The sequence below is a fragment of the Aquarana catesbeiana genome, linkage group LG05 (genome assembly GCF_042186555.1).
Source record: "Aquarana catesbeiana isolate 2022-GZ linkage group LG05, ASM4218655v1, whole genome shotgun sequence".
Lineage (NCBI taxonomy): Eukaryota > Metazoa > Chordata > Amphibia > Anura > Ranidae > Aquarana > Aquarana catesbeiana.
In genome coordinates, this window is record NC_133328.1 from 399885899 (window position 1) to 399911598 (window position 25700).

General features: G+C 43.2%; 1 protein-coding gene across 1 annotated transcript in view; it reads left to right on the forward strand.

Annotated features, from left to right (window-relative positions):
• The window catches only part of RNF144B (ring finger protein 144B), a 103917-nt gene that overhangs the window by 23231 nt on the left and 54986 nt on the right, over positions 1 to 25700 (forward strand). The window contains exons 2-3 of the mRNA XM_073631136.1: positions 2758 to 2959; positions 15342 to 15446. Coding sequence (XP_073487237.1) covers positions 2795 to 2959; positions 15342 to 15446 — 270 coding nt within the window. The 5' untranslated portion in view covers positions 2758 to 2794. The remainder of the gene's footprint in view (positions 1 to 2757; positions 2960 to 15341; positions 15447 to 25700) is intronic.

A 25700-nucleotide genomic window follows, 5' to 3' on the forward strand; every position in this document is an offset into this window, starting at 1 on the left:
GCGGTTTTAACCCCCCCCTTAGCGGCTGAAAAAGGGTTAAAACTTGCAACGCTGCCCCATTGTTTTCAATGGGAAGGGGTGCTTTAGGAGCGGTAAATACAGCGCTCCTGCAACACTCCAAAGATGCGGCTTGCAGGACTTTTTGGACCACCCTGCAAGCGCACCGCTCCAGTGTGAAAGCCTTCGGGGCTTTCACACTGGTGTGCATTGAGCGGCTCTTTCGGGGCGCTTTGCATGCGCTATTTTTAGCACTTTAGCGCCGGCAAAGCATCTCAGTGTGAAAGGAGCCCTAGGACAAAAAACCCTGCCCCCACATACTGTATATGCTGATGCTCATTACCAGCTGCCCGACCCCCTGCCATTAGCCGTTATTGCTGCATGTAAATGACAATAATGTCCAAATCAGAGTAAGGGCAATTGTTCAAATGTAAAGTGGAACTTTACTCTCTCAGTCAACACTGACTATTTTAATCCTTATGCTGCTAGCATTAGTAAATAGATAGGCAAGTATATAATTTTTACTTGTTTAACACTTATTTACTGTTTTACATTTCTTCAGTTACCTCCTGGTTTCCATGCCTAGGCAAATGATGCCATACATCCCAGGAGTGTTCAGGAGGGGAGGAGGGGCTTTCTCGGCTAAGCACATCCTCCTGCATGCATGCCTGAGCCTTAGTAAACCGTGGCTGGTTAAAAAAAAACACCTGTAAGGCAATTGCATAATGTGCTAGTATGCATCGCATACTAGCACATTAGGAAATACTTTTCCTTGGAAGGAAGCTCTCCAGCGGCACACTGTCACCGCTGAGAGGGCTGATATCTTCCCCTGGTCTTTCATCTGGGTTTGTGCGATCCGGTTATGTGTTTGGCCAGAGCCGCAATGATGTCACTCCTGCTCGCGTGGGAGCCCTTGGTTCTGGCATGAAGCTCTGAAGGTCCTGCAAGGTATACTTAATGGTTTTACTGGTCTGTAAAATGTACACATGTAAGATTTGCTTAGGAGGATATAGTAAAGGTTATAGTAATGAAGGCATGGTGTAGGCATAGGTTAGCGTTACTGTTCTTTATACATTTGGAGGCAGAATCTAATCATCTGTGAGTATGCATGGGCTGTATATGTCCTCTGACAAGGAAGCAGCCATACCTGGCCATGTATTTGCATTTGTTCTATTAGGTTCTGCTACAGGTGGACATATTAATATGGAAGCCATAAGCAGTTAGATAAAAGTAGCATGCTGTGGAAAGTAGCATGTGCATGTTGGATTCTTTGTGTTATCTCAATGACATATTTGTCTACATAAGTATGCTTTGGTTCCTTTTGGCATAAGAATGCGTCTGTGAGAGACTGCTGAAACCCCATGAGTGGACTGATCATTTTTGGAAGCTACTTTCAACTTTTGAAGTGTCCAGAATGCTTATTTGATATTTAACATCTGCAGTGCAATTCTTGTATCTCATAGAAGTCATATTTAGCTGAGGGGAGGAATCTTTGTTGACAAGCAAGTATGTGTCTCAAATGCACCTTCAAGTTGCGATAAATTGTTTTTTCTAAAGCATCTATCAATTGGATTTGAGATATCCTGTACGTGTTGGAGCCAATCCTAAATGTCCTTTTCATATGAGCTTGAATTATCTAAGTGCAAGACATGTCTTTTACAAAGTAGAGCTGGGCGATTTTCTCCCCCCAAAAAATCTGCAATTTTAAAAAAAAAAACTCGATTCACAGTTCGAATTTAGTTTTTTTGATGGACACCGCGCCGGTCCTGAGGAGCTGCGGGCAGGAGTTTTTAGGCGAGGCCGCTGCTTCGGCCTAGTCCGCGGCGTCTGGACTCACGGACTAGGCTGAAGCAGCGGCCTCAACTAAAGACTCCTGCCCGCAGCTCCTCAGGACCGGCGCGTTGTCAGCGCCGGTCTTGGGGAGCTGCAGGCAGGCGTTTTTAGGCAAGGCTGTGGCTTTGGCCTAGTCCACGGCATCCGGCCTCGCGGACTAAGCCGAAGCCGCGCCGGTCCTGATAAAAAAAAATCTAAAAAAATCGATTTGCTAAAAATTTGAATCAATTTGTCCTCTCAACTCGATTCAAGATTCAAATCGATTTTCTCCCCAGCCCTATTACAAAGTATAACAAATTTGAAAGTACTTTTATCAAATTAAAAAGGACAGATATTCTTGAGTTGGGCTCCTAATGTAGAACTACAAGCCTAACATTTTTGTTATTTTTTTTTTTTTTTGCGATATGTGCCCCATAAGGAGAAAAGCGCAGTGTATGTGTTGTTTAATACACTGATATTCTTTTCCTCTTCCAGCTTCTGCTGGCATCGTTAATCGCGATCTGGGCTTGCCGACCCTCTTCCCCCATAGCATGGGAATGTGCTTCCCTGGGTTGAGGTTGCCTTAAAACTGCCTATGTGGGCTACAGGGGTTGAGCACCCCTGATTTAAATGTTTAATTAATGGGCTATACCTGGACGATATTAGTATTCTAGTTTAGTAATAAAGACCTGATAGTGGTTTTAACCCTTCACCCATTTATCTACATGTAAAAAAAGTTTTGTCTTTTAGTTTTACATAAAAATAAATTTAAGTGTATGTAGTGTATATACATTTTTATAGTAAGTATAGTGGATACTTCTAATTCTAATTGGGACTATGCATGAGATTGTTTGTAGAATAGCGATCTATAATTTGTTTTGCAATACTCTTTTAGATCACATTCTATAGTAAGTTAATACACAATTGTTTTCTTAATGTTTTTTTCAGTTCTGACAGGTAGAAATGTTGAGCAACTAAAGCAAGTATGGCTTCTGCTGCTAAGATCCTTCATCACACCATGATGACTGGCAATTCAAGCCATGGAGAATTGGCACTGGAACCCCTAATTATGTGCAAGCTGTGTCTCTGTGAACACCCTCTTAATATGATGACCACCCTTCGGGACTGCAGCTGCATTTTCTGTACTGTGGTAAGAAATTAGTTGAAAAATAACTATAATAACTATTATTTGACAGATGCAATCATTGCTTGTCGCTGAAAAATTGATTGTAGGGGAAAAAAGGGTGCTGCAGATGGCTATTCGGTCCTGTATATAATTAAAGCAGTATTTACCAAGCAAAATATTAATTGAAATATTGAACCATTTGCAAGTGTAGTTATGGACATAAGGCACCAAACAAAGTGAGTACTGCTATACTGACCCCTAGAGTCACAGCAGATAATGGTTCCCCTTGCTTTAAGGTATAGTAACTATGCCAGTAAAGTTTTTCAACCTTGTATTTCTTTTTAAGATAGGAAATAGCAATGTTTGTAATTCTTTATGAAAGTATGTCTTCTAAGGTTGTTTGCTAGCATCTCTAGCAAACCTTGTCTTAGAGGGTTTAGCCTCCTAAACTGTTGGGTAGCCGATTCTTTGTCAGAGTTACCGGTATGTGGATATGGCCAAATCTCTCGCTTATAGCTGCTAGTCCATATGTCTGTCTTATGGGCACATCTGTAGAATTTATGAGGATAGGTAGCTGGAGTCTAATGCCTCGTTTCCACTGAGCGGATCGGTTCGGGTCGGTACAGATTGAATGGCCTAGAATGGTCCGGTCTATTCTGGTGAGCGTTTCCACTGCAAGTGGGACCACAAGGGGCCATACAGGGTTTAGAAAAAATGCCTCAGCATAGCACAGCAGAGGGTTTTCTGTCAGCCAATCAGTGGAATGTATCGTAGCTCCGCCCTAACCGAACCGTTCCATTTTCTATGGCCCCACATCTGAAGCAGGACCCTGAATGGAGCGGTACGGTTCGGTTGTATGGGCCGCTTTCATAATGGAGACACTCAAAATAGCGTACCGTACCGAACCGAACTGACCCGATCCGCTCAGTGGAAACGAGGCATAATTAAATAGCATCTAGGATCTCAGATTGTTAGTGCCTGACAACTGCTAGTTGCTCAGCAGCAGAAGCTATCACCTCCGTATACATGGGCAATTATTAGCAAATCTTTCTAATGAGGGGCAAAGAAATTAGGGGATTCTCACAGACATATGAACTGGCTGTTGGTTTCCAAATAGGAATGGTGAGCTTGTTTCTTAGTCAGCTTGTTTTTTTTTTTCGTTTTCTTTAATGCTATGCATAACACACCAGTTCCAGGGGAAGAACAACAGTAGTTTGACAAGGTTCTGAAACCTGCCTAATCACTATTTCTATTTAGAAGCCTCTGCTGGCAGTGCCAAAGGGTACATTATGGGTATTAGAGCTTCACCTAATCCAGTGGAAACCTGCAGAATCAAGAGTAATTTTATGTCATTAGTCATATTAAAACTGCCTATGATAACTAGCCAGTATATAACAATACGTACACTCTCACATATACCCAGTGAAGTGACTGGCCTCAGGTCATACACAGAGATGAAACAAATCCTTCTACATCAATTGTACATGTTTATCTGCAGCTGTCTGTCCCCTACATTCATTCAAAGTGCCAAAGTGCATAATTTACACAGACTCTCAGCTCTCAAAAGCAAGGGGCAGAGAGCTGAAGTTACAATAGTGAGGAGAGCTCTGAGAGTTGAGTGGAGGAAAGGGACGCACCCCCCCCCCCTTCACACAGCAACAGAACTGAGGCTGTCAATCAGCTGGAAGTCCCGCCCCTGTCACCATTTTTCTCTCGGTGTCAGGCAAATCTGTCAGAAGTGACTCATGCTGATAGCAGAGGAACGAGGCAGAAATGACACTTGGTTCTCTTATTGAGACAAGTACACACTATAGAGGAATATGCTTTGTTCATATTTCTTGTCTGAGGTTTACAACCACTTTAAGGTACCTATTGGTCATTTGATAGCATCAGATCTACCTATTGCACAAAACATCACAAAATATGACCTTCCCACAAGCCAAGATATAATTGTTTTCTCACACACAGATTTAGACAAAAGATAATCATAGAGATAAATGATGCGCCATTGCATGTGTATGGGTACCATTACATTGCAGCAGATGGCCCTAGGACTACTAATGTCAGGACAGAAGGAAAAGCAGGTATCAGTGTTGGATTTTCTAAGCAGATCGACACTGTTTCCTACAGATAGGACTGGCATCTGCATGAAGATGCATGCTCTGCAGGTAATGCTGTCCTGATTTGGCCAATATATTAATGATGAGCCACCTGCAGAGACTACCAGCCAAGGTTCATCAGGGGCAATAGTGATAGGACAGGTTGGAAGATCTTGCTTAAATGCTACAGTCTTCTGAATGGCAAACCAGCACCTGAGATATCTACAGCGCATTTCTTCCTCTGTAGGCCTGTATGCAAGCAGTTGCCAGGGGCTACCAAAATGCAAAATTTAGTTAAATTGGGCATTGCTAACAACAATTAGATTGTAGTTTATTGCCAGCCTTGGCCTAATAAATCTGGCTATATTGGTCAAGGTAATGCTGTCAATGACATGATTAGAAAGGGTGAAAATGTGTTTATTTTCAGACATAATCACTTTTTTTTCAGCCTGGTAATAAGCCTCCAATCGTGTGGAAAACAGAAAAATAGATTTTCTCTCATTGCTCAGGAAAACGACTGCAGTTTTGATCTTTTTTTGGAGTCTTTCTACCCAGCCTCTGAGCAGTCAGCAAGACATTCTGAGACCTAGACTGCTATGTAAAAAGCCAAACTTACTCTGTATACTCCATATGAGTTTCTGTCTATGAATTGAGTCTTTTTTCTAACACCATGTCTGCAGTGTGGATCGAATGAATGGCCTTTTATACAAGTGTTATTTTAGTGTTTTATAGCATCCTGACAAACTGCACAAAACTGCAAAACAACACACTTATTCACAATACTACCAGCATGCAGGAACATCAAGAGACCATAGAGATTTTTAGAGAACTGACTTAATAGAATGTTTTTAGGCAATTTAGTATTTATTCTGAAATGTATATGTGGTGCATTGCTGGCTCTGTCATGAGATGATCACATAAGATCTATTACAGCGATGGCAGTAGTGATTTATGTACCTTTTATGTACCATACAATATACGGTAAGTTATATTGTACAATAGCTATATATGCAAATAAGCAGCACATTATAAATTCTTCAGTTACATTTTTTGGTAGTTTCAATTTGTGGTTAAGATTTGATGTATTGCACACATCATTTACCATCTAACTTTGATGAGAATGTTCTACTGCCATGGTAGCTGAGTTGCAATGATTTAAGCTGATATATAAAAATGTACAGACTTCATGACGGATCCCAATTCAACCCTGTGGACCCTCTCCTTTCTATGTTCTACTCTTTCTCTCCTTTCTCTTTTTCCCTATCCACTTTCCGATCCTAAAGCTCTTTTCCTAGTAGATTGTAGTCTCCTTCAGACATTTCTGACATAGCTCAAGTTGTGGGCACAAGTACCATTTGAGAATCTACTTACTCTTTAATAGCTCCTACTTAGGTATTCTACACCTTATCCAGGTTATACCCAATTACCCCAATTTATATGTTATGTAATAATATATTATTAACGGATAATTTTAGCATCTTATCTGTACCACAATATGTTTACTCATGTATTCGTTATCTACTTATTCATATACTTAATAAAATCTTTTGACAAGGAAGATTTGATGTATTGCTATGATATAGCAGAGATGGATAACACATTTTTTTCTTGTTCTGCCAAATCTTCTACAAATATTTGTGTGATGCATCAGGCCTGCATCACTAGTTTAATTCTTTGAATGTGGAGGATTTACTTTCATTCAACACAACTTCCAAGTGACAGAACAAATATCAGTTATGCCGCTGGTCCTAAAATGATGAACCTAATGAATTGAGGCGTAGTAGTGCTCTTCAGTTCATGATCCAGGATTCTAATGTGTATAGTGCCCCTTTGTTAAAGTACTTGTTCAGGGAAAAAACTGGAACCACCCATGGTGTAGACAGAGACACAAGTTAGGTGAGCACGAACTAATCCTCCACCGAACATCAACACACCAGGCCTCTTACCAAAAAGAATGGACCACTAAATTACAGGTGGTCAAACAAGCATGATAAATCCACAGAGCCACAAACCCATTTCATGAGGATCATAGATGGCTTGTAGTCTCATCAGATGAATATTCAGAGGTGCATGCATAAGATACAAAAGAAGGAACTCCTCATGGTGTAATACTTTAAAACAAGGATCACATTTATTGTAAAAAATATCCAGGGTACTCCTCACATTTTAGCAAATAAAAACAGGCATGTTCAAAAGCAGCAGTCTGTATGAGGTAGTGTTTGTTTCCAACCACCAAGATGGCCGCGGTCAACATGTTGCAGCGTCGTGACGTCACAGCTCCACACCTTTGGGTGGAGCTGTGACATCACGATGCTGCAACACGTTGACCAGTTTTTTCCCTGAACAAAGACTTTATCCAAAACACTATGGACTTTTACTTTTAATGTTATGCTCTTAGCGCTGCGTACACCAATATTTTTATGCTTTTTATTGTCACCGTACAATTTATGTCAGCTGCTTTAATATCATTACTAGAGCAGTGATTAATCTTGAATTTAGTGCCCCTTTGTTGGTGTCAGTGGGGAGAATAGTGCCCCATCTTTGGTATTATTTGGAGGAGTAGCACCCCATTGTTGGAGTCAGTGAGAGGAACTGTGCCCCTTCAATGGTGTCATTGGGATGAACAGTGCCCCATTGTTGGTATCACTGGAATAAGAAGTTCTCCTTCATTGGTGTCAGTGGAAGCAATGGTATCTCATTGTTGGTGTAAGTTGGAAGATTAGTGCTCCATTGTCCAGGTCAGTGGAAGGAATGGTGGCTCATCATTGGTGTCAGTAGGAGAAATAATGCCTTGCATCAGTTGGAGGAATGGTGTCCCAAGGGCCAGATAGTAGTAAGCAAAGGGTTGCATCGGGCCCATGAACCACAGTTTGGAGACCACTGTCCTACAAATTTAAGAGCAATCCCATAGCCAGCAAGCTGCAGTGTCACTAATATGGGGACAGAATTTGTATTCTGACTGACACATTGCCAAATTTAAACCTAAAGGTTTCACTGAAGATGAAATACTGGCTGGGTAATGAGATTAGTAACATTACATTACATAATAATAGTCATTGGAACAAGTGAAGTGAAGATTTCCCCTTCTATTCCTGTTCCAGTGACTACTCAAGGCCAGTAAAACAAAGGTATTAATAACCCTTTGTTACTTTAATCAAAAGGAAACAAAATTGGTTTTAGACACACTTTAATCTTCACAGACAAATTCATCACATTGTTAATTTAAAAAACAAAAAAAATCTGCATTTGGACATTGACACAAGCCCAAAGTCCTTCAACACAGGCCACTGTTTGGGCGACAGTATGTAATTCTATGAACTTTTACAGTATGTGGCCTGTATTAAAGTGGAAGAAAACTCTAAACTATATCAATCTTAAAAAGCCCCTTCTACCTATTCTGCCTAACCTGTATAAAAAAGATCTCTATACTTACCTATTACTTGTCTGGTCATATGATCCTGCAGCTCAGTGTAAGTGAGTGCTGGACAATGGCTCTGAATTCCAGGAGCCGTGATGTCAGTCATAGGCTTCCATAGCCCAACTGTTGTTGCCGCTCCCTCCTCTCCTCTGCAGCAGCTGACACAGGAAGGCCGGAGCTGCGGGATCATGTGACCAGATTAAAGTGAATCAAAATAGGTAAGTACATACGTCTTTTTATATTGGTTAGGCAGGATAGGTAGGAAGAGGCAGCAGGGTACATTAAGAATAGATATAGTTAGTCTTTACTTCTACATTAACTGTAAAAATGTAATGGTTTATAGAACTTTTATCATTCACTTTTTTTTTCTGGGATAATCCTGAAAATTCTATGACTATAAAAAAAGGCTCTTTGGGGGTTATTTACAAAAGGTAAATCCACTTTGCACTTCAAGTGCAAAGTGCACTTGAAATTGCACTGAAAGGGCACTTGGAAGTGCAGTCGCTATAAATCTGAGGGGTAAATCTGAAATGAGGGGAAGCTCTGCTGATTTTATTATCCAATCATGTGCAAGCTAAAATGCAGTTTTTTATTTTCCTTGCATGTCCCCCTCGGATCTACAGCGACTGCACTTCCAAGTGCACTTTCAGTGCAATTTCAAGTGCACTTTGCACTTGTAGTTTGCACTTGTAGTGCAAAGTGGATTTGCCTTTAGTAAATAACCCCTTTGTGTTCTCTGTTACTCTTTTAATGGAGAATTATTATTTGTAGGAAACTGTATTCCACAATGCATTAAAGGGATGGGATTTTGTAATTGCTATTTGCAGTAGCAGTACTGTATGGATTACGATAAAAGTATCCCTCCCATGGTTGTCTCTATGGAGGATTTGCTTTTTCTTGGCATTATTATTCAATGTTTTCTGGTCATATTTGATTATCATTTTTTTTATGTGTGTATCCATAATAAGATATTTGTGCAATTAGTGAAGTTGCAAAGATTCAACCGCTGCCAGAAAACATAATGGAGCATAGTGGATGAATGTATTTGAGACAGAGGATCAGTCAGTAATCATTAAGGCTTGCTCTTTTTTGCAAGTCATGGTAAAATGCTCAAGAGGCTTGAATGAAAGAAGATATCTGAAAAAGCATTCAGAAAAATTGAATATTTGTGTCATTTACTGTATTTTCCTTGTTTCATTTCTTACATACTTAATTTTTAGCCAGACTTGGGATTTTACAGTATTTAGAAATCACTTAACTGTACTGATTAATAAAGAGCCTTTCTGTAATGTTATATATTATTTCCAGTGTGTGTAACTGAGACAGCAAAGCCAAAGGTTTCCATTGTGTCCCTGGCAGGGAGTACAGAGTGCAGATGTCTGAAAAAATCTGTGGTTTAATCACACATTCAGGAAATAAGATCACACAGGGGCATTCTGCCCTTCCTTTGATTATAGCAATGTTGGGTGTGCAATGCAACAGTTGCTATGTTAGAAAGTGACAGTTGGAAAACTACAGTATCTGCATATCAAAATGGAAAAGTAATGTTTGGTGATAGTAATTTCCTAAATGGCTTGTATAGCAATATATATTTTAGCGATTGTAGAGATTTCCATCAGGGCCCACTTAGATTCATGCAGTGCATTCAGTGTAGCACTAAAATGTATCAAAAAGGTACAGTTAGCATTTTTGGCAATACAGCGCAATGCACTTCCATTGACAAGGTTCATTGTAGTGACATTTAGAATAAGTGGCCCCACAGCACACCAATGCTACTGCGATCCAACAATGTGAATGTAACCTCAAAGGATAAGCGCATGTTCAAAGTGCCCCTTCACAAACTAAAGTACTCAGTCTCTTCACAAACACTGTCTCTTGGGCTTCTGTGAGCTATGAAGTCTGTATAAGGCTGACCATAGATGGATCAAATCTTGGCCAGTTCAGCAAGAACCAGCCGAGATTTAATCCATCTATGGGCAGGCTGGCTGTACTGAAGTCAATCCAGATCGACCAGTACAACCAGCCTGTTGGAACATTTGCATGCGATTACTGCTATAGCCTCCAGTGATCATTGTGTTTTGCCAACAGAGAAGGCTCCCTGCCAGCCAGAGTCTTAACTAGAACCTTCAGGGCCCTGGTGCAAGAAACCATAAAGGGCTCCCCCTGGGCCCGGTCGCAAGTGCAACCTTTCCAACCCTAGTAGTTTTCCACTGGTGTCAGTAGCTTCTTCTTTTTTTTTTTTAGAATTATTTCTTTTTTTACCATTCTATATTATTTTGTTTAATTTTATTTTTTTACAATTTTTTAAGAGCACTGTTGGGGGCTTTGGTGAGATATCAAGGGTCTAAACAGACTTCTGATGTTTCACCTTTGAGACAGAGAAAGGAGATTGAAGACACAGCTCTCAATCTCCTTCTCTGCAGCCTCAGCTGCACAGAATGAATAGACAGGAATAGCTCTGTACAGAGCTTCCTGTTCATTCATAAACTGAGTAGACACAGTTATGAATTGGTACGGATCACTGACTCTATTCATCAACATAAGGAAGGGGCTGGTAAATTACACATTTACCAGCCCCTTCCCCACTCTCCATCCTGACAGATCCAGCAGGGGAGGTGGGAACCCGGCAGTACTGAGTGGAATGAGGGGGGCCGGGGGAGTACACAGGTACTTGATCACAGCAGTTGGAGGATAGGAGGCGTGTAGAGGAACCGATCCTCTCCATTTTTTTCCTGCAGCTGCTGAGAGGCTGCAAGAGGAAAATAGAGGAGATCAGTTCCTCTATATGCTGCCCCTGCCACCCCTCCTATACAGGGGCCCACACAGACCCCCTGGAGCATGGGGCAATTGCGACCCCTGTACGTACGCTCCTACCACCAGCAGAATACAATAGCATAGTGGGGAGGATTGATGGGGGAATAGAACGATTTTGTATTCTATTTTCCTACAAAATTGCATCATCTTTGGCTTGCCTAGCAATGTTGGTTGAAAAAGGTGGAATGAAGGCCAATAGGACCTCTCCAATCCGGTCCTACCTTTTTCTAGGATTTTTTGGGACTATTGCGGTACCAAATTTGGCTTGCTTAGGTTTATGGGGGGTGGCACAACTAGCAAAAAGGTGATTTTCAATGCAGGATGTAATATTTGCGGGAGGTCATGTGGGGCAGGCAGAAAATATAAATAGACTGTTTAAATATGTGTGATATTCTGTTTTCATTCTGATGCAAGCCTGGACTCTATCCATGCAGATAAATGTGGAAGACTCTTAGATTTAATGTGTAATCCAGCCAAACATTTTTTTTAGTTTTGGGTAGAATGTGGAAGATTTAGAATCCCTTGTTTGGTATTTCTGCTATGTGAAGCTCTGTACTGCTACTGTGACGATGATTTCACCAGACAGGAAGAGCAGGTAAATCTGCAACAGGTACACAGGGAACAATACAAATCTGATTGTGGCTTTAGCCTTACCCACTGTGCTAAAAAAGCAAAAAAAAGCAAGAACATTTTTTTTTTAGATTAATTTTTTGAGACTTCTGAGATCCTTGTTCAGAAAGTAAGATTTTCCCTTACTTCCTGGGTGGTGAAACTGTCATTGTCATTGTGGCAGTCAGGAGGAATCTATGAGAAGAAAAGGTTGCTCACCAACCCAGTACATTAGTATGTAGATGAATGTGGCCTCAGCCAGTACCGCTCTAGCCACGTCCCCCTGACATGTTTTTCTTCTCTTTAATTAATACTCTTACACCTCTGAATTGTGCACTGAGGCCAGCTCCCTTCACTGCAATCGGTGGGAAAATCTCGGTCTGAGCTTAGAGCGGCACTGCAATTTTCATTTGGATCATCAGGAGGAATCTGTCACAGAGCTATGAATGAACGGACATACACATTAACATACAATTGCTAAATTGTCATTATTTTCATATAGTTGTTCCCCGATCAGCAGATTCAGCCAATATTTTCCTTTATCTGTACATAGCTTCAAGCAGTTAATAGATGTGTTCACACTCACGTGTTTAGACAATCTACATTGCCATTTTCTCACACTATTTCATTATATTTAAAGATCTATAATTTTAAAACACTAAACTGCTACAGGAAATTGTAGGATGCAGCACGCTTTCTAAAGGTGTGTTTCAGTTTTATCATTGACTTGCAAAAATGATTATGTTTGTGGTCTGGAATATAGGTGTGAATACAGTTACTACAGCTTGGTTCTGGAATCTTTAGTCTCACAAACTGTATACAATAGTATAATGTACACACGTCCTGCGTCCTGCCAGCGCACCACTCCAGTGTGAAAGCACTCGGGCTTTCACACTGGAGTGAGAGGAGAGGCGCTCTGCAGGTGCAATTATTTACCGCTATAGCGCCTTTAAAGCGCCTCAGTATGAAAGTAGCCTAACACTCCTTATGTGTGGTGGCTGCATTCGTTTTTGTGGCTGCATTTGTTTTTTTTCTTTAGGCCCCTTTCACACTGGGGTGGGGGCGGTGTCGGCGGCAAAGCGCTGCTATTGTCGGTATTCGGCCGCTAGCGGGGCGGTTTTACCCCTGCTAGCGGCCGAGAAAGGGTTAAAAACCACCGCACTGCAGAGGCTCTTTGCCGGCAGTATGGCAGCGCTGTCCCATTGATTTCAATGGGCAGGAGCGGTGAATACACCGCTCCTACCCCGCTCCAAAGATGCTGCTGGCAGGACTTTTGTTCCCGTCCTGCCAGCGCACCGCTCCAGTGTGAAAACCCTCGGGGCTTTCACACTGGAGACAAAGCACCGGCACTTTCGGGTTGGTTTGCAGGCGCTATTATTAGCGAAATAGCGCCTGCAAACGACCCCAGTGTGAAAGGGTCCTAAGTCTTTCTTTTATTTTTATTCACCTGGTGATCTGGCTAGTAACACACTTCCTGTCGTAGGGTGTCCCCTCTGTGGATTGAGGAGAAACAGAGACATCGCTGGACAGCAGCTTTGCCAATCAGGGTAGAGGGTAGTGTTAGATGTACTTGACCAGGGGTCTCTAAAGTGTGGCCCAGGAGCCCTTTGCTTGCCTTTATCTGGTGCTTTGGGCTATGGTTGCACCAATACTTGTATCAGTATCGGTGCCGATACCAAGTATTCGCACGGGTATCTGTACTTGTGCAAATGCTCTGATGCTTAATCCGATACCTGTTGTAATGGGCCAGGCATCCTCAGTGTAGCAGGGAGGGCAGGCAGCCTCACAGGTGATCGTTGCGGTGGTGGAGGGAGGTACAAGCACTGATCTCCCTGTGTGGCTTTCAATAAAGCCTCTGACAGCCGTTACTCCTCCTCTCCCTCCCGCGGCTGTCAAATGCTTTATTGAAAGCCACACAGGGAGATCGGTGCTTGTACCTCCCCCCACCACCGTACCGATTGTCCCGTGTGTCCTCCTCCCCTGGCTCTCTGGGTCCCCCTCCAGTCCCCCCGTGTGCTCCTTGCTCTCTCTGGGTCCTCCTCCAGCTCCCCCGTATGGTCCTCGATTTCTCTGGCTCCCCCGTATGGTCCTCACTCTCTCCAGGTCCTCCTCTGGTCCCCCCTGCCCCAGATCTGTCAGGATGGAGAGTGGATGAAGGAGCCGGTAAATCTGTCATTTACCGGTTCCTTCCTTTTCCGAATGCACAGTGAACACTGACTCTGTCCATTCATAACTGAGCAGAGTAAACTGTGTTTACGATGCTTTAGTTTATGAATGGAGAGGAGCCGCTGTCTCCTCTTCATTCATCTTCAGTGCAGCTGAGGCTACTCAGAAAGGGACTGGGGAAACTGTTTTCTCAGTCCCTTTCTCTGTCTCAAAGAGGAGATGTCAGGGGTCTCTTTAGACCCCTGATATCTCACCAAAGCCCCCCAACAGGGCTGAAAGAAAAAAAGAATTATAATATATATATTTAAAGGTTAAAAAAAAAAGACTGACACCATCCACTCCCCCCCCCCCCATAAAAATTGTAAAAATAAATAAATATATAAATTGTAAAAAATTATTTAAAAAAAAATGTAAAAAACAAAAACAAACTACTGACACAGTCCACGCCTTATCAGTGCCACCTAGCAGTGCCCATTAGTGCCTCCATATCAGTGCCGTTCAGTGCTGTCTCATCAGTGCCCATCAGTGCTACATTTTAGTGCCTCCTCATCAGTGCCTCCCCATCAGTGCCACCTCATCAGTGCCCATCAGTGCTGCATATTAGTGCCACTGTCACATGACATTAAAAAAAAGTATCGGTAATCGGCATAGGTGAGTACTTGAAGAAAAGTATCGGTACTTGTACTCGGTCTTAAAAAAGAGGTATCGGTGCAACCATACTTTGGGCACCATTCCTTCCACTGATGCGAGGCACTATTCCTTCCACCGACACGAGAGACGGTGCACTATTCCTCCTACTGACACCAACCATGGTGCACTGTTCCTCCCACTGACACCAATGATGAAACACTATTGTTCCCACAGACCAATAATGTAATTTTTTTTTTACTCCTACTGACCTCCAAGCCTATGCCATTGTTTACTTCTACCGATGGCAGGGCATTTTCTACTCCCACTGGCCACAGTCTGGCTCCCCTAATACTTTGTTTTAAAAGTTTGGAGACCCCTGGACCTGACCAATGAATTAATGATGAACTCCAGCTCACACTTTATAAGCAGTTACAGCAACAGTTTTTCTTTGGGCGGATAAAGGTTTTACATAAAAAACACTCACTTACTGAGTGGATCACCAGAAAATAAAATATATATATAAAAAAAAAAAAAAATATTGCAGTCTCCACATCTAAGAATTATTAATCTGCAATATAATACATTTTTGGCTATGGGTTTAATAATAATTTAAGCCCAGCTCAGAATACTATAACAAGCTTGTGACTTTGTCTTTCTGTCTCCTATACAGTGCCTCAGACAATATGCCCAGTTGTCAGTTCGTGAAGGATTTGGTTCTCCGATCACCTGTCCAGACATGGTGTGCCCAAAGAGGGGTCTCCTCCAGGAAGCAGAGGTACAGATAACTAAGCTATTTCCATTTTGGATGAATGCCTCGATTCTGACCAAGTCTTTTTAAAGGTGTTTTACTTTCCCATAATAAACATTAAGCATCGACCTCTTGCTGCAGCCAGACTCAGCAGCAATGGGCTTTTTATTTTCTACCTTGAGATAATGTTTACTCAGCTCAGTCAGGGTATGTGCTATTTCTAGCCAAGTTAAATGATCCCAGTCCTCAACTTCAATGAACTTTTAGGCTAGGTTCATGTCTTTGCAGTGTGTTCACACAAAGTGTGTTGACATGTGTAACTTTGTGCAGTAACATTAGTTGTTTTAGGGCAGCCCATTGATTGGAATGTGTTCCCAAGCACATTAACATGCACCAAAAAAAAAAGTGCATGTACTTTTTTTGAAAGGCCGCTCACCAAAATGGACTGCAGTGCACTTTGGTGCGCTAAAACACACAGGGATTAGCAAAGTGTTTTGGGATGTCATTAAGAATAAATTAGGAATGTGCCACATGCTGGTTTTTGTGCGTTGCGGTAATGTGTATTTTTCCGAATGGAAAGATGTGAACCCAGCCTTAAACTAAGCTGCACGTGCAGTAGTAGCTTCTGTTCTCTTTTGTAACTTCAGACATCTCTATTTTCAGACAAACTAGGTGCAGCTGTAATTTACATGTTCCTGCAGAACCTATTTGAATACTGTCTAACCAGTTATTTGTGTGTCAGCCAGAAATAAAAATCTGCATTGATTGGAGAATTTGTGAAGCATTTGCATGAGATCACTTTGTTTTTGCCTACTCTGATTTGTACCATATCATAGTATGTATATTCTATTTTAGCATTTCTTAATCTATATGTGACATTATCCTTCTATTCCCCTTCCCTCCATCTATTCCCCTTCTTTTTTCTGCATTTGATGATCTTTGACGATATCTTGTTTTGTTCATAAATACATTAGGGAGAAGAAAGCAAAGGGGGAGATTTACTAAAACTGGTGCACTCAGAATCTGGTGCAGCTGTGCATAGTAACCAATCATCTTCTAACTTTAGCTTGTTCAATTAAGCTTTGCCAATAAACCCTAAAAGCTGATTGGTTACTGTGCACAACTGCACCAGACTCTGTGTACACCAGTTTTAGTAAATCTCCCCCACAGTGTTTGAGACAAGTGCTGTCTAAATTGGTGCCATTGCCCATAACAACCAATCAGCTTCTAGCTTTCATTTTTGTCTACACAACTTAAAGCATGAAAATTTAAAAGCTGATTGGCTGCTCTAGGCAACTGCGCCAGTTGCCTCAGACACCTTTTATTAAAAGGGTATGGAGAGTATGTGGTTCACTACCATGATGCCCAACGTTACTAGGCTTTAGTGCAGTCATGTGCGGATGGGAAGAAGGGTCCTAAACTCTTTTAAAGCTCTTCCCTGAGATATAAACAAGCAGCCTGGGAGAGCTGCACGATTAATCGTAAAAAAATTGCGATCTCGAGTCAACCACACACTATCTTAACCACTTAAGGAGCAGCCTCGTTTTGGATTTTAGGTGTTTACATGTTTAAAACAGGTTTTTTTGCTAGAAAATTACTTAGAACCCCCAAACCTTATATATGTTTTTTTTTCTAACACCCTAGAGAATAAAATGGCGGACATTACAATACTTTTTTTGCACCGTATTTGCGCAGCGGTCTTCTAAGCGCACTTTTTTTGGAAAAAATTCACTTTTTTGAATAAAAAAATAAGACAACAGTAAAGTTAGCCCAATTTTTTTTATATTGTGAAATATAATGTTACGCCAAGTAAATTGATACCCAACATGTCACGCTTCAAAATTGTGCCCGCTTGTGGAATGGCGTCAAACTTTTACCCTCAAAAATCTCCATAGGCGACGTTTAAAAAATTCTACAGGTTGCATATTTTGCGGTACAGAGGAGGTCTAGTGCTAGAATTATTGCTCTCGCTCTACCGGTTGCGGCAATACCTCACATGTGTGGTTTGACCACCGTTTTCATATGCGGGCGCTACTCATGTATGCGTTCGCTTCTGCGCGTGAGCTTGTCGGGACGGGGGGGGTTTTAAAAATTTTTTTTTTTTTAATTTATTTTACATTATTTTATTTTTTTTTACACTGTTTAAAAAAAAAAAAAATGTCACTTTTATTCCTATTACACGGAATGTAAACATTCCTTGTAATAGAAAAAAGCATGACAGGACCTCTTATATATGAGATCTGGGGTCAAAAAGACCTCACATCTCATATTTACACTAAAATGCAATTAAAAAAAAAAAAAAAAGTCATTTAAAAAATGACATTGAAAAAAATATGCGTTTTAAGAGGCGTGGGCGGAAGTGACGTTTTGACGTCGCTTCCGCCCAGCAGTGTCATGGAGATGAGTGGGCGCCATCTTAGCCTCACTGGTCTCCAGGCACAGGACGGAGACGGACGCGATCGCCTCCGCTGCTACCGATGGCTCCGGTAAGCGGCGGAGGGCTGTTAAGGAAATGATTAAGAGCTCCAATCGAGCCCAAGGTTATCTGCTACTGTCTCTAATTGAAAAGTGTGGATATGCATGCATATAAAAGTAAACACTCTGAGACACGCTCAGCTCCGTTACTTCTTACACTTCTAATTTATTCAAGGCGGTGCTAATGTTTTATACACAAAAATACGTCATTGCTATGTTAGTCTAATAGGTACATCTCATTGGTTAAGATAAAAAAAGAAGATGGAGAATCTTCATAACGAGGTTTGGCTGTCCTTGGTTTTATTTTCAGTTCCGCGTTCTTCTGATGTGTGGGATGTAGGGGGTACCCGCCATTTTGAGAAAAATATAGGAACAGAGCAAACCTGTATACTTATATAATGAGTAAGGAGAAAAATATGTATGCACATAAGAAAATAGACATTTTCAGATTATTATTATTATTATTTACATCACATTCCTTCACAATCCCCCCTAAAATGACTATTTTCTCTTTTCTGTCCCTAATACTAAAGGTCCCACTTTGGCCTGGCCCTTCTCCTCAGCAACTCTTTTAGGCTGTATATAGAATTCGGCAGCAACTGTTCACTTCCCTCCTCGATACAGCTGGAGAGGTGCAGTCAGGCGCTATCTATCCCTATAACCCTATAGGATTGTGAGATTATGGACAGGGAGTGACTGTAGAGGAGTGAAGGGTTTGTCATCTTCCATCATAAGGAGGTCCTCTTCTTCTTGTTGGAGAAATGTAGGTGTGCTATTCTCTACAGCCTTGCTCATTAACTTTTTACGAAAGATAGAATACAGCATACAATCAGGGCTAAAAGAACCAGGATTATTAATACCGTTACCCGTATCTGGGCGAGCACCTTCTGCCACCCACTCATCCAGCTAAAGTATTGATCCCATGGGTCTGTGATACCTGAGTTCTTCTTCAACTCCAGTGACAGATCTTCTAATTTCTTTATAGCTAGAGTAACCTTACCATTTGGGCCAGTATTATCAGGAATGTATGTACAACAGGTTCCCGTTTTTTCCTATGATTTTACAAAACACCTCCTTTCCCAGCTAGCACCATGTCTAAGGCCATCAGGTCCTGGAATGTCATGTAGGAAGTGGGGGCTAACTGGTCAGCAATTCCCTGGAGGGCATCTTTAGTGTAATTTACAAATCTCTGTTGGTTATAATATGTGTAGTGTCAGGTCACCTAGAGGCTGGGTGACAGATGCACACCGTTGGGATCAGGAGTGCACCGCAAGGTAGTGGACCCTACGGGTGACTGCTGCGGATTGAACCCTGGGAGGTTCGGGAAGCAGGTCTACTGGATCACTGAAACAGATCCCACTGGGAGCTAGAGCATAGATTCCCCAGGGCGCGGAGTCTAAGAGCCAGCAGGTGTTCACCAGAGCCTTTAATGGTAAGGATGGACTGCGCTGCAGTCTGGCTCCAGGTCGCGGCCCCCAGGGTCTCACAGCTCACACTCACGGTAGACTACAGGAGAAGAGGAAGGAGGCAGCTGGCTGGAACATCAGGGTCACAGGCAAACAGGGATGGTCGGGAACAGGCCAAAGTCGGTAACAGGAATCAGATGTAGGAAACACAGCAAGTACACATAGAGGCTAACACACAATGGTTGATCAGCACTGCTGGCTTGCGGTGCATAGGTTAATATAGGGTTCCCTGATAGGGCCGGGGGTGGGGCCATGCTTAGAGGAGAGGTTACAAAAGCAGTCAGGTGAGGGTCAGCTGGTCTCTAGAGATGAACACATGGAGACAGGTATGCTGATCGACAAACTCTATTGCACAACCATGACATGTAGTTAATCCAATCTACATTCTTTCTGACAGTTGTTATGGGGATCAAAGACTCAAAACCACCTTTTACCTGATCCCTGGCTTTAAACTCATCAGGGACCCCCCTTGTAACCCCTATGACATGTATGTATACATGAGGATCAAAGCTTCCGGAGAGAGCTGCTCGCTTCCTCCTCTGACTGTGTGCTGGGTCAGTGTATGTATCAGGGGTATCTTTGGTTAGGATATGGGGCTTTCTATTCTCATCTTTTTTTTGTCTAATGCACTCTGTGGTCGCCCAGTCTGGCCCTGTGTTCCAACCCACTGGCCCCCACAGAAACCACAACTCTGTCCCCAGTAACTGTCTGTGTGGCATACATATATGTCCTTACCGTCAGGGATATCACTGTACCAATGGCATCACCATGAAGGGTCAAACGGACAAGGTACTATGTCACAGTAATCTAAGGTAAAGGTGGTCACATGTGTACCTGAAGAGTTACACCAAAACGTAATTATGTTATCATTTTTGTGATGGCCACCCCCTGGGCCCCTCCCCCCTAGATCAAACAGAAAAACAATATGCAGCACCCGAAAACACGCTCTCCTGCAGTGATAAGCATGCATTCAGGTGTTCTTCCTGGCCAACTTGACTGAGGTGGCTGTGGTCAGCAAAACTTGGAATGGACCATCATAACTTGGCTCAAGTATCTCCAGACAGTAGTTGGTGTGTTCCTGTATCTAATTCAGGATCTGGAATGGAAGAAAACACCTGGACATGCATTCAGGTTAATTCTCGTGATAATGTGGTTACATAATTAGTCAACACATCAGACTGCAACTGTAACTGTTGTGGAAAGTAACAACCAAGTCTGGGAGCTGAACCAAACAAAATTTCATAAGGGGATAGGGCATGTTTCCCCTGGGGGTGTGTCTGACACTGAACAGGGCAATGGGCTAACTGTCTGGCCAACTCATGTTAGTCTCTTGGGCCATCCTTAACATCCTGTTTTTAATGTCCCATTCATCCTTTCTACCTTCCCGCTACTTGAGGGTGGTATGGGATGTGTAGTGTCAACTGAACCCCCAGTGCTGCCCAAATCTCTTTAGTAAGGGTTGCTGTTAAGGCTGGGCCCTGATCTCTCAATATCACCTCTGGGACCCCAAATCTACATACTATCTCACTCAGTAGTTTCTTAGCTGTGGTCCTGGCAGTCATGACCACTTCCACTAGGGCGTATTCGAATCTGCCACTTCTTGGCACTTGAGAATGATCAATTTGCATCCTCTGGAATGGGGTATAGGGCTTTTGCCAGGTGCTTCTTCTGTGCTTCTTCTGTGCTTCTTCTGTGCATCCTGGGTTACATTTGGTGCAGATAATGCATGATCTGCAGAAGTTGTCGGTCAGTGGAGTAACTCTTGGTGCAACACTTGTTGATAAGAGAGTTCATAAAAGTCTTTGTCAAGTGGGCAGCTCCATGTGCCCATTGCACCACAGCTGGGTACATACTCCTGGGTAGACAAGGCTTCTTGTTGCACTCGAATAGTCCATTTCTGAGAGTTGCTCCTCTCCGTTTCCAGCTTTCCTTCTTATCCGGACTTGTTTCCTGTAGTTCTTTTAGATAAACTCTGTCCACTGGGAAAGTCTGTAAGGTAAGCACGGGGTGGTCTTCTTCTACCACCCTGCTGTCCACTTCCCCTGGACCACCAGCTGTCTGTTTGGCAGCTGAATTGGCTAGATGATTGCCTTAAGCTTCCTTTGAGTTCAGTTTGTCGTGTGCTTTTACTCATAATAGTCACTTGGGTTGTGAGAAGCAAGGCATCAATCAAGTTTTCACAGGTGTTCCTGCAGCCATCAGGAATCCTCTGTCCTAGATAACACCATAATCATGGGCAATGCTGAAAGCATATCTTGAATCCATATGAATGTTGGCTCTTTTTCCCTCTGCCCATTTACATGCTGTAGTAAGTGCTTACAGCTCTGCCTCCTGTGCAGACATCACCGGTGGTAAGGCTTCAGCTTGTAGAACAGTGTTTTCAGTGGTGACCGCGTGTCCTGTGTGGTCATGGGGTGACAAGTCAAGACTCTACTCCTCCTCCTCCTTTCCCCCCTCGAGAAGTGGAAGAAGGGTGGTAGGGTTCAGTGTTTGACAACTTAATAGAGTAATGCTGTCCAGTAGGAGGGAACACAGGAGTCTCAAGTGTCTGGTAGTGGACAAGTGTTTCGGCTGGATCTTGGTTGAATATGGCAACAACATCATGGGAAGCAAGCAGAACGAGGCAGTGTCCGAGGACCAAGTTCAAAGTTTTGTCAAGCAAGGCTTGTATAGCAAAGCCAGCTCGCAGACACAATAGGCCTCCTCTTGCTACCGCATCCAGCCGACAGGAATAATATCCTACGGGGCGTAGGCTGATGCCGTGTGATTGGGTGAGTACACCTGCAGCATGTCCCAGACGTTCGGATACAAAGAACTTGAGCGTTTTGTCGTAGGCTGGGAGCCCTAGCGCCGGGGGTGGCGCACTTAAAGGCTTCAAACTTTAGATATTTCTTCAGGAGACATCTGGAAGGGTCTGATTGCAGAGCATCAGTAGGAAGGCTTCTGGAATCCATGCTCTGCACTAGGAAATTAGTCCAAAGAAAATGACAGGTGTTGAGCACCACTGCAATTTGGGCTTTGAGGCTCTGCAGCCCTGGTTGGCAAGATAGCACAACAGGCTTTCTGAGGTGACTTCAACAGGGGGTAAGTCAGCTGCACAAAGGAGAAGGTCATCAACATGTTGGAAGAGAATCACTTCCGGCTGTTCCTCTTGTTATGTGTCAAGGATGATAGCCATAGCTTTTGCAAACTGGCTTGGAAAGTTCTGTGCCCCTTGCGGCACAACTATTTAGGTATGTTGCCGTTTCTTTCCGTGGATGAATGCAAAAAGGTACCAGCAGGAGGGGTGAGGGTGGACACTGAAGAAAACGTTTGTAAGGTCCACCTCTGTGAGGTACTTTGCAGTCAAAGGCATCCACAGCAGGTACCTGGTTCTTCTTTAGGGGTTCTCTTCTTGGGGTTATTGTGGTTTCCGGGGCAATGATGCGCCCTCTTTTAGCTTGACTGAAACTGGTGGCACCTTTAAGTGACCGCCGTTGTCTTCCGGTCCTGTGGACCATAGGCACGCAGGGATTCTGTCAAGTACTTCCTGCAGTATTGAACTTGAAGTTATTGCTTCATGAAGTGTCGTCAGGAGAGGCAGAGAGCACAAGGCAGATGAGTCTTCTAAAGATAGGGGAGTATGTAACTTCATCCCCCCTTCAGGCGTGTCCTGATTGAAGCCTGTAGTCCGGACAACACATCAGCTCCTAGTAGATTCAAGGGACATGTAGAGGACACCACAAATCTGGCAAGCAAATCAGGAAATGTCCCCACTTGGAGTGGCTCTACAAATGGACTGGAGCGGAGCACCCCATCCACTCCCACGCAGGAAACGTGTGTGTCTCTTTTCATAGTGGGAGAAACTCAGATCATCAAAGGCCTGTACGAGTTTAGTATGATACTTCTTCAGACTCCCCTTTATCTTGGGTAATATCTTGGATTGTGGTCTTCTGATCCGTCAACTTCTCCTTTGCCCAGTCGTGGAGTTGTGCACAGAACTCCACGCCTGAGGTGTAGGAAGTGGCACTTGTCAGGCTGGCATCATTGAAGGCCGTCTGCATGACTGGCCAAAAGACATGTCCTGCTTTGATTCGGCATAGGCTGATCAAGTCTCTCCAGGCAGCTGAGTAAGTTTCTTGTATCTGCACTATCCTGTGGTAGAAGGGAATTGGCTGCTTCTCTGGGTCAGGCAGACTTGTCACTAAGGCCTCTGCTTGTGATGGAGTAAAAGCGACATACATCACTGGTGCCCCTTCTGGTAACCGAGACTGTTGTTGGGGCGGGGGCTGGCAAGAGGCACTGTTCCTTACGGTTGCCAGCATGTGTTTGAGATCCTCTCGGAACTGAGAGTCTGGAGCCGGATTGGGGGTTAAATCAGTGGGTGGCCTTGCTGCCTGCTGTTGGGCTTCCCACTCAGACGCTTCTTCATCATTAACATATCCGGCCCGGGAATGTGATGCTCCCGTATTGGGGAAGACAGGTGTGTGGTATGAACCATCTTGGTTTAAAACAGGGAGGGCTGGGTACAGGCTGTTTAAGCTTACTGGGTGTACCAAGATGGCCGCCGGCAGGAAGTACACTGGACTGGGTAGAAAGTGAAGGCATGGGTGCACTAAGATGGCCGCCGGGCTGAGTTGTCACAGTGGGTTGTGCTTGGGTGGTGAGAAAGGAGTGGTTGTTAGACGGAGGGCAGTGCTGTCCCTCCCCTCCTTTTGTTTCAAGTTCCAACATATCATCAGCTCTGTGATACACATACATAATACAATCGCCATCTTTCTTAACTTCCTTTATCCAATTTTCTTTATCACACAGGATTTTTCTCCCTGTTTCTTTAGCAACATAACTTTCGCCACTTCTTTCAACTTTGTTAACTATTTCAACATCTTATCTCCTCTTCACTATCACATTCTTTTCTCTCTCTGTTTCTCGGCTAACGGCTTGAGAGGAGAACACATACAACCAAGGGGTTAATATTCTTTCTCAGTGTTCTTATCAACAAATTCCTTGGGTGGGAGCACATAAAACTGCGCTCCTAGCTTCTACTGTTTGCTATAACCCTGTAATGTACGGTTAATCTCAGAACAAGAACAAACGCGTCAGGGGTAGTGAGGAGCAACGGCCCGCGACCCAACAGATCCCCCGGGCAGCCCCCCCCTCCGACCTTAACCAGTCCCCAACCCCTCTCGTGTATAGCAAACAGTAAACCACAAATACACTCACGACAGGACATTACACCTGCCACTCTTCGAACTGCAAAATTTCAGCAGGCTAAGATAACCCCAGGGGCGGACAACTCCCCTTAAACCCAGTTAAAGGCCGTCATTACAGTTACTCCCAGAGGCCGACAGCTCATCTGGGGGTGATACATCTGTAATGCTTTCAGACTGCAACGCCAGCAGCTGAGATAACCCTCAAAGATTCGACGAACCCAGAGTAACCTGTCCAATAACCGACTGCCACAATAACCCATCTCACTCCAGAGGCCGACAGCTCATCTGGAGATGAGAACACACATGTAGCACTTTTAGACTGCTGAGTTTCGTAGCCCAAAGAATGGCAGACAGTGAACAAAAAATACAGTCAGCAGAAACCCATTGGCAGGTTCGTTAAAACAACCTCAGGCGAGGAAATACCTGCCTCTAAGACAGTCTCAGCATACCGACAGAATCCAGCCGTCAACCGAAAGATAAGAAAGTCGTACAGTGGTAAGAATATAAATCAAACTTACCGGTACTGTTAGGGCTGCGCAAACCCCACTCTTATCAATCAATTAACGCCCGAATGCTTATCGCGGTCTGGCTTCGACTGTAGCCTGAGGTCCCGGGTTTCGGCACCAGCTGTTAAGGAAATGATTAAGAGCTCCAATCGAGACCAAGGTTATCTGCTACTGTCTCTAATTGAAAAGTGTGGATATGCATGCATATAAAAGTAAACACTCTGAGACACGCTCAGCTCCATTACTTCTTACACTTCTAATTTATTCAAGGCGGTGCTAATGTTTTATACACAAAAATACGTCATTGCTATGTTAGTCTAATAGGTACATCTCATTGGTTAAGATAAAAAAAGAAGATGGAGAATCTTCATAACGAGGTTTGGCTGTCCTTGGTTTTATCTTCAGTTCCGCGTTCTTCTGATGTGTGGGATGTAGGGGGTACCCTCCATTTTGAGAAAAATATAGGAACAGAGCAAACCTGTATACTTATATAATGAGTAAGGAGAAAAATATGTATGCACATAAGAAAATAGACATTTTCAGATTATTATTATTATTATTTACATCACATTCCTTCACAGGGCACCGATCGCGGCTGGAGGGGGGGCCTCTCCCGCCAGCGATAAAAGTGATCTCGCTGCA